Source organism: Medicago sativa, chromosome 5, assembly GCF_051527215.1.
Source record: "Medicago sativa cultivar Bolivia chromosome 5, Bolivia_mono, whole genome shotgun sequence".
NCBI classification, from domain to species: Eukaryota; Viridiplantae; Streptophyta; class Magnoliopsida; order Fabales; family Fabaceae; genus Medicago; species Medicago sativa.
In genome coordinates this window covers 9,693,332-9,703,323 of record NC_140753.1, presented here as the reverse complement: position 1 = coordinate 9,703,323, position 9,992 = coordinate 9,693,332, and the positions used below count along the sequence as shown (strand labels likewise).

General features: G+C 31.2%; 1 protein-coding gene across 2 annotated transcripts; it reads right to left on the bottom strand.

Moving 5' to 3' along the window:
* Positions 1 to 119: 119 nt before the first annotated feature.
* Positions 120 to 4,552, bottom strand: LOC146919829 (uncharacterized). Of its 2 annotated transcripts, XR_015011611.1 has the most exons (11): positions 4,127 to 4,552; positions 3,435 to 3,527; positions 3,228 to 3,344; positions 2,639 to 3,067; positions 2,245 to 2,552; positions 2,063 to 2,162; positions 1,844 to 1,903; positions 1,550 to 1,633; positions 1,303 to 1,419; positions 1,018 to 1,156; positions 120 to 693 (listed from the first exon to the last, which is right to left on the bottom strand). XR_015011611.1 is itself a non-coding variant. In XM_085713225.1 (10 exons), the coding sequence occupies exons 1-10, from the start codon at positions 4,154 to 4,156 to the stop codon at positions 391 to 393; spliced, it is 1,641 nt and encodes a 546-aa protein (XP_085569351.1). In that variant the 5' UTR covers positions 4,157 to 4,552; the 3' UTR covers positions 120 to 390. The 2 variants fall into 2 exon arrangements, 1 of the variants encoding a protein (XP_085569351.1); XM_085713225.1 differs by lacking the exon at positions 1,018 to 1,156.
* Positions 4,553 to 9,992: the final 5,440 nt, after the last annotated feature.

Sequence of the window (9,992 nt, the reverse complement as noted above, 5' to 3'; positions counted from 1 at the left end):
AACTATTCCAAGTTGTATATATAATATTACTGTCATAATAGTATTTTTAAGATTATTGGTTATAATGGTCTATCCAACCCCCTTTTTGTTTTTGTATTATTTTTCAAAGATATCTCATATTTTGATGCGATCATGGGAAAATTTTCCTATAAAATCTATGCTTACTGCTAAGTGCGAAGGACCTCATTACAGTCTGTAAAAAAAAAAAGGGACCTTATTGCAGTTTACAAAGGTCAAAACCCTATCAAAGGAAACATTACTTGTTATCTACTTTCTATGTGAACTATCCAATATACAAAATCCAGAACATCAAACTTCAAAAATCTGCGCTTATTGAACATTAACAGCACCTCTCACTGGATTATTTGTGGTTGTCCAAAAAAAACCAGGTTACTGGTGTACAAGCAACCTGAAACTGAAATCATAGGGCATCATATGTACCATGTGTGAAAGAGGCTGCCTTCCCCTTCTTTCAAGGCATTCAACTGCTTCCTTTCTCAGTTCAACAGGTAGCTGAAGGCATACCCAATCCAACAAAGATTCCAAGTCCTTTGCAAAGTCGAGTAAAAACCAGTCAAGTATCTTTGGAATTATTAACTTATTTGTTTTTGTAATGCCAACTGCTGCCTGTAAATAATCTCTCTTTGCTGCTTCTAACTCATTATCAACTTGTGATGCTGTGTACACCCTTACCTTCATAAAATAAAAATATATATTTGTTCCATCAATTCAACCAAATGCCTTAATAAATACATTGATTTATGATTTCACCCACATTAAGAATGATAACTATGTAACTGATCCTGCTAGTGAAAATTAGAAAAGTGGAAATTGGAAAGCTTTTCACTATGTTTAATTTTGTGTCATAATGATGAGTCTCCTATGATACCAAACAAAACCGGCTTGTAGGATCAAAATAAGCCCTACTGTACCTTGCTGGATAATCCGAGTGGCCCGATAACAAATTTATGATAGATTACAATACATCTTAAGTTTTGAAACTAACTCAGTCATTACCTTACAAGTTACAAGTCAGTTTTTAGGTCATATCTCAAGTGAAGGTGAGATTTGGATTATTTTCTCCACACAGTTATGCTTAGCGCTTAATCTATCCTAGATTATGTCAATTCTCAGCATCTAACCATTACATAACACCCTGAAACAAATTTTCATATATACTAGTCAAGGAAATCATATATTGTCAGACTAGATGATCACATAAGACATTAAGGCATATCCGAAAAAGAAAATAGTTAATGTCCACAGAACAATATTTTCATCTAAATTGAGAAACAAACATACCACAGGTGATGACCAGCTTCCACAAGATAGTGCAAATGTAACCAAAGGTTCAGACCATTCCAAACCAAATATGCCTCTTGCTTTCATCTCATCATTTTTTGCAGCTTTTAGACAGGTCTGTTGCAGGAAGCAAAGATGAAAATCAAGAGATGAATTGTAATCTACAAAGCATAACAAGGACTTCAAAAAATAAAAAAATAAAAAATGATCATGTTTAGCACAAGCAGATAGTAGATTATGAACTTACATAATTCAAGTGATAAGGAAGTCTCAAGATGAAGTGCTCTATAGTCATTGCCTTGAGCAAGTGTCCCCCCACTACTATTGTGGCCTGTCACAAACATTACCAAGTTTTAGTCAACTCGAATGCTTATCTAAATATAATTGGAAGTTAGAAAGAAGAGTACCAAGAAATCCATTCATGTCAATATGTGATGGAAGCAAAGATGAATTGAGAAGGAACAACGATAGTTTTTGTGCTCTGAATAATTTGTTCTTAAAACAAAAACAAAAGCTGAGAACATTAGAGGGATTATTGTACCTTCTGCATCAGTGCTACAACCATTTCAGGACTCTCAGGTATGCCATGCTCTAAATATGCCTACAATATAACCAAATAATTGTAGTCACCTCAACATATTAGGCAAGGTAATGTGAGTGTATGTGACATCAAATATAAAAATAGACCTCAAAAAGACAACTCTTTTAGTTTTGCCTTGTAGTGACAAGTAGTGAATGAGTGACAGAAAAAGTATCTTACATTCATCATACAGGAATTATAAGTGTTTATCCAAAATGCAAGTTTCTCCTGGTGAGTAAGACCCTTCAAGTTCACAGAGGCAAGTTTCCCAAATAAAAACCTGGACATGTCTTTTAGATTAGACAGACACTCATAGTCCATATGTAGAATCAACAAAAAGTTAATAACCCTTTATAACTTACTTTAATCGATTGATGAGAAACACTGAATTTTTCATTCGGTTGAAATCAATGGTGGAGGCTTCAATCTCACAAAAACTATTGTAGTCACCAATATCTCTAGTTTTCGATATTGAACAGATACCGTATGGATCACGTGGAGGTGTTTTCGATTCTCCTAGATTGTCCTTGAATATGGAAATTCTCATAAATATGCTACACAAACACTTGACTATATCCTCTGAAACTCTATTTGGTGTCCTATCAACTTCTAACACCTTATCGTCTGATGAATTTTGTGCTCTTTCTTGATCTACTAATCTCTTCTCCAGCTGATTAATCGAAACAAAATGATTTCTGAAATGACAGCTTAATTGTTTCGCACATCAAATAGTAATTATTGGAAATTGTTAAGTACCTGCAACTTCACGTGATCTGCACACTTGTCAACTGATTCTTGTTTGCTTGGTGATTTCTTCACTGGAGTGATGACTTTAGCCATTTTCTTTTCAATAGATTTCTCTTCTGGTATTGAAGATAAGGAGTCTTGTTTGGAATGCAATTGCTTCCCATTGACTAGCTTTCTACTAGAAGCACTTCTGGCAAGAGAAATCTGAGGCCTAATGGTTGTAGAATTAAGCTCACTTTGAGACAATGATTTTGACCTTTGATGTTTGGATCCTTTGATGGAATTCTGGTCCATCGGGTCAATCGAATTTTCGGCATTCCTCTTGGAGGAAATGTAGACAGCTTCCTGATATAAACCTTGTCTGAAATTCACAACCTTCTCTTCTAATCGAACCACCTCTTCCTCCAATACCGCAACTTCAGCCACAAGCTCTAATGTCTAAAATACACAATACACAGTTTTTCTTACTTTCGATATCTATAGATATCAAAGATCAAAAACTTAATTCTAATTAAGATATATACCAAATGCATTGAATACAATTGATCGGTGAGATATAGTGAATACAATTGATCGATCACTGACTTAATCTACTTACATGGGAAGGGAGATAAGGAGGAAGACGAGGAAGTGCTCCTAAAGGTCTAGTGAGTGCTCTTTCTAACACTCTATGAACATTCTCTTCATGTCTTAGCTTCCTCTTTAACTTATCAACCTGCAAACTTCAAGCAGCATAATAAATACACTGAAAAATTACAAATAATGTGTAGAACAATTAATAATGCAAGGTATATGTTACACTCACATCTTGTATCAAAGCCATTTTCCTTTCTCGACGCCCTTTTTTCAAAGTATTATGTGCAGCCATTTTCCTGCTCCCTCCTTTTTCCATCTTTTCCTGCTTTGCACATTAAGTGAGAAACAATTTTTTTGTAGAAACTTCAGTTTTTGTATGAAATGAGAAAGAAAGATAGAAGGAAGGACAGAGACTATTTGTTTCTCATGAGAAGTGAAATAACATAGTTCTCAGATTTGGAATTAAAACATCATTCCTAACTGTTAAAGTAACACTTAGTTTATGTTATGCTTTTAAACCAATTTCTTATTTTTCTCAATTTTTCTAAGAGATTTTATGTTACATAGCTTAATTTTCATGAGAAGCCTATATTCAAAACCAAGTGGTTAGACTTAAGTAGTCGATGAGTTTCAGTGAAAGTCAAATTGACCACAAGTACGCAAGTTTAGACTATAGCATGAATAATCTTTGACCAGTCTTTACTTATCATCTCCAAATTACGAGAGTCCGATTCCTCGGGACCCAAGGGTAAGACCAACAAAAAAAAACATGAGAAACCAACAACCTTAAATGGTCATTTGTTTCTTAAGACCTTGCAAATATTATACAGAAAAACAAATAAAGAAAATTGGCCATAAAGAGAAAGAAAAAAAAACTAAGAAAATAGTTTGCCGTTTTTTGAAGGAATTTTGATTGATTACCTGAAGAGTGGTGTGTGCTCTGCTACTCATGTTACCACTTTCACACAAAACAAGAAAGAAAATAATGCAATCTAATACAATACTACAGCAGAAAAAGGTAGTAAAAACATGCACAAAGTTATGCTAACTCTGATAAAGTGAATCTGCAAAACAGTAACCAATAATTCACAAACAACAGAGAAAAAGAGAAACTGAGAAAGATTTTATACTAAAATTCATGGAGCGGGAAAAAGAAGAAAAAATGGTTTTTGTTTTATACAAATAATAAAAAAAAAATATGGAAGAACATGGCGAAAACAAATGAGAAGGACGATGTCTGTTTGTTTAAGTTGTTACATATACGACCTCATATAATGACTAATGAAAGTGTTACAGTTGTTGCTTGTGTAAAGTACCAATATGGGATAATGATGACAACAATGAAACAAATTCTGAACTGAGATGTTTAATGATATTTATTACTGTGTTACATGCATATTGCTTACAATTAAATGTTGTTGGCAGGCATAGATAAGGACAGAAAAATTCCTTTTCCTAGTGAAACTGCTGGTATGTGTCATTAATAATACTTCAATTTCTCCCTAGGCCACTTCGGTTGGCTTGGACCTGGAACGGTGCTCCTCCTCAAAGTCTCATGTTCGATTTTCTCCGGCGTTAATTTAGGTAGATTAATTTAGCTTCTTCAAAAAAAAAAATATAATACATCAATTTCATTAATTTTGGGTTTTTTAATATGTCTATTTATTTATTGACTTTTTTAAAAATGGGCGATGCTTTAATAATCAATAATCAAGAGTTTGTAAAAAAATGGATAAATGTATAATAAAAATGAGAATTACTATTATTATTTTTTTAAGTAGTTTAGTGGCTACAAGTTAATTTTTTTTAAAGTGAATAAAATTATGGGGTTTGAACCTCATCATCTACATATATCATGTCTCTATCAACTTAGTTAAGCTTATGAGGACAACTACTTATTCTTTTTAAACGATAGAATTATATTATTTTTGTCAAAATTAAATTAAATAAAAAAGATACCAATTATATTGGTGACTTTTAAGATGAGAGCTCGATTAACTCATTTACAAGTGATGAATCGTGGGTTCTAATTTGAGCCTCAGCCTATCAAATAGTATTTGTTTGGTAAAATACATATTTTGGTCCTTTAAGTTTTTTAACTTTTAAATAGGTCTTTATTACTTTTTCAAAGACCTATTTAAAACATAAAAATATAAAAAACTTAAAATAGGTGTATTAAATTAACGGTATTTGAAAATTAATAAAATTTAAAGGCTTATTTGAATCTTATAAAAATTTAAAGAACATATTTGAAACTTAAAAAACTTAAAACTAATCCATTATTTTTGTTAAACTCAAAGGATCAAAAGAGGTATTTTGCCTATTTATTTTGCGTTTTATTATTTGACATGTATTTGCTGAACAGGAGAATTAATTACTACCTCCGTCCCTAATTATAAGACCCTTTTGAGAAATTTTTTTGTCCCTTTTTATAAGACCCCTTTGCTATTTCCAACTACATTAATTATTTCTTTACATACATGCCCCTATTTATTATACATCTTTTTCTTCCATCAGCAATAAATAACATGTTGAAAACATAAACCAACTCTCTCTCTTAAAGGATAAAATTGTAAAAACAATAGTAATTACAAACATATTTAATACAAATATCCACTATCTTAATTCCCGTTATTTTTTCAAAATGGCCCTATAATTAGGGACGGAGGTAGTATTTAATATCATGAAAGGTGCAAAGTTGAATTTGTTGGTGAATAGTGGTACTTCACATGGTTCTTAATTGTGGTACACTGACCGTATAGAAAACCGTCTCATGTGGGCGTTCTAAAATGCAAGTCTTGTCGGAGTTAGGAATCATTGCGGATTGGATGCGAACACAAGATTAATAAGCAAGCAACGTTATCAGTAATCTGCTCATTGCAACAGGTGCCTCATAATCCGATATATGAAATTTTTTATTATTATAAGATTCTCATGTAATATGATATAATAACTCATAGAATTTATGGTCGAGTAGAATACATCACTGCAAACATATAGCTTGTGTGATGAGTACTGCATCTACTTATAAAAATTTGTTTAGGTCATATATCTTTTAACATGAGACTCTTAATACACATCTTTCACGTTTAAGACAGTAATCTGAAGCATGACCCAAGTGATCTAATAGCGGAAAGCTAATAGCATATGATGCAACTAATCTTAAATATAGTTTTTGATATCATTTTAGAACTTATGGTTAAACGTAACACAACTCCACAAAACAAGTTTTTGAAGTGAGAACTACCAGCACTTATAAATATATGTTTGGAAGATATCTTAACATGTGATATTGATATAATAATTTTTAAAACACCATCACTTATCCTTCAAAAAAAAAAACGCCATCACTTAAAAATTTGAATTAACTTTTTTAATATTAATTAGAAATACTTGAACAATATTATCATTTGAAATAAAATTAAATACAAATAAAATATTACTATTTAGAATAAATTGTTAAACAAATTATAAGTTTTTCAAAGTTTTTCCTCAAAAAAAAAAAAACAAAAAGTTTTTCAAAGTTTTATTGTTGGAACAAAAAATAAATGAGTTAATTCAAAGTGGGGAATGCACTTCGTGCGTGTTTAGAATCACAAACAATTTTGCAAAATAGTGATTCACTTGTAATTTTGGAAAAATCACCATAAATTCAAACATACATTTAACTTGACTATGATGAATTTGCACTATTAGATATAACGGGTTCTCTTAATTAAGAATATGACGTAACAATATAACTAAAAATGTGGATCAAATCAAAAGCTATTCATAAAAGGCCTTTGCTTGCTTTGGTCATTTTACAAAGTGTGATTTATGACATGCTTTATATGCTTTGGCAAGATGAAGGATTAAGGGCAAAAATCGTGGAGCATTGAGCCAGTGGAAATTCTAAAACATAACATAAGCCATCACTTTCATACGCTGTTTCCAAAGGATGAAGAAAACGACTTCAAGCAGAAAGTAAAATAAATGGAGAATAAAAATAGAGGGAAAAAATATAGTAACTAACATAAAGATAATTTTTTTTTTTTTTTAAAGAAGTAACGAACATAAAGATAATGTTAACAACGATCTTAATTAGGTTAAAAAAAGATGTACTGATTACTATGACAAATGTTTAACTTATGCTCCAAAAATAAACTTTTATTTTATAGATTCCACAATTAATATTTCTATTAGGAAATACTCAACTTCGAGGTTTGTCTCTCTGCACGCTTTGTCGCCTCGTTCAGCTTTAGTAGCTCAAATTTTCAACTATTGTTATATGATACCAAAATACCTAAAATTTGTAGTTTTTAAGTCTTTTTGCCTTTTTCAACATTCTACGTATTCTTTTATGTTGGTTCTATTGATCGAACTTTTGACCATTTCGGAATTCCTTAACTCATCAATTGATCTTTTCTCCATATACTTTCAGAACTCTTGCTTAAAACTTTTTATTTTGAATATAATAATCTAAAACCAATTTAAATGTACATCTATTTGGTATTAGTTTGTAGGGTTATGGACCAGGTGGTCCCACGCATCACTTGTGCAAAAACGTACAATCACCATAAAATTGTGAGCTTGATCCAAAGCATAAAGTAGAAGGATGAGTGAGTGGTGAATTTGTTGCGATTCGTGAAAAGGGAAGGACACAGTCACATGCACATGAAAAAAGTGGGAAAATGGCTTCGTTCTTCCAATAGCCAATCTCCACTCATTTTTTTGTTGTTAAATCACCTTTTGGATTGTGATGCTAAGTGCATGTTTTCTTGTCAAAATATCTACACTTTTCTATATTAACAATTCAATTATATGTGTACGCACGGTTTAATTAATATACCCAATTATTATTCTATGGAGTATAATTTTTCTTTCATTAGTTGGAAATATCTCATTTCAATATAGAAGAAGAAAAACTTCATCGCCTTCTTCACTTGTTAGAAATTGTTTGTTGCATGTTTTGTTGTATTTGCTTTGTGTGTTGGTTTTGGGTGACAAAAATTGATTTTAAATAAATTAAATCTAGCTACAAAGTTTAGTTATAATCATCATGAACTTTGTTATAGCTAAGATCAAATTTGATTAATAAAACAGTTATATCATAGTTCATTGAAGATTAATCATAAGATTCATCATCATCAGTAGATCGATATCCATAGATAAAAACATTTGTTAGACTAGTCTTAACTCTTTTATTAATGTTTTGATCAGTCGTCTCTTGTAATGTTCCACAAATCGAGTGTTAACTCGCCGAGTTTACGTTTTTAAGTATCAAAATCGTGTCAACTCGGAGATAAACTCGATTTCTGGTGTAAAATCGGAATGTTTGACGAGTTTGACTCGAGTTAGCTCGGTCAAACTCGGTAAAATCGGGTAAACTCTAGTAAAATCGGAATGTAAGTCTTTTTTTTTTTTTGATAGTTTTATTAATAACTTTAGGAACTTGTGAAACTTGCCTTTTTGGATGGTTAAAGACTTAAGAGACTTATGATTTTGCAAGTTTATTTTGTATTTTGATGTTTAGTTGAACATAATGCTTTATTATAGTGGTTGAAAACCTTTATAATTTTATTTAATTTTAATTTTAGGTAAACTCGTACGAGTTCTCGAGTCGAGTTTACCTGAACAAAATGAGTTGAGGTAAACTCTCGAGTTGTAAAACCTTGGTCTCTTGTTTGTTCTTAGTCGTTTCTTTGTTGTTGTCCCATTTCCCCCTTTCCATATATACCTTCATTGAGATGTGAATTATGAAGTGACAAAAACTAGTGTAATTAACATAAATTAATGTTCCACTTGTTAGATCATATATTTCCCTTTCCTCAAAAAAAAAAAAAAGTTATATATTTCCCTAATCATCTCTGTATTTTTGTTACTAAAAATGGCACGTTTCCACTTCTTAAACAGGCTCGAATTGATTTTCAATATCATCCTCCAGGCCATAGAATTCAATGTACCATATCATGATATTCTTGAAAAAAATATCAAAGAAACTCAAATATAATGATTTTTTTTGGATAGAACTCAAATAAAAAAATGGCAAAGATAACAAATGAATATTAGAACAAATCAATTTGGAAGAAAATCCTATTGATTTGATATGGATGGCAGGAACAAAATTATCGTTGTCCATCTGAACGCATATAACAATTTCAACATGAATAAAAAATGTATAACACAAAAACCATAAACACATTTTACACTGACTACAATACGAACATATATACATATTTAAACATGGACAAGCATATGGATAAACACCAAGGAACATATATGACCATTTCCTCACAAACATCCTTGGCGGAAGAAACAAGTGAGTAAAACTTGTTGAAGTTGAGGGGTGAGAAAGAACAAGAGACGACCAAAAATGAAAAAGAGGTCTCGACAAGGAAAAAAAAGACGACAATGGTGATTGGAGCAAGGATTTTTTCGCAATAGAGTTGAGAAATATAGAACAAAAACCTAAGTTAAGTGAATTTATAACATATTTTGGTTAAAACCCTATCAATCCCGTTTTGCACCATTTGAAGTCGGTTTTGTATAAAACCTTGCAAAAATGCTATTGCGTTCATGTTTTAATCCAAGTATCATTATAACGGGTATAAAATGGGATATTTTTAACCTCAGTTTCAGACTAGTGAATTCTAAATGCAAAATCAATTCAACTTTTTTTTACTTTTTTTTACTTAAATTCAATAATATTTAACAACAATTAAACATGTCAAAATTATTTTGTCTCCTCATAATCAAAGTTTATTTTTATTTGTATTTTCTATAAGCATTCACTTCGATTTGTGACAAG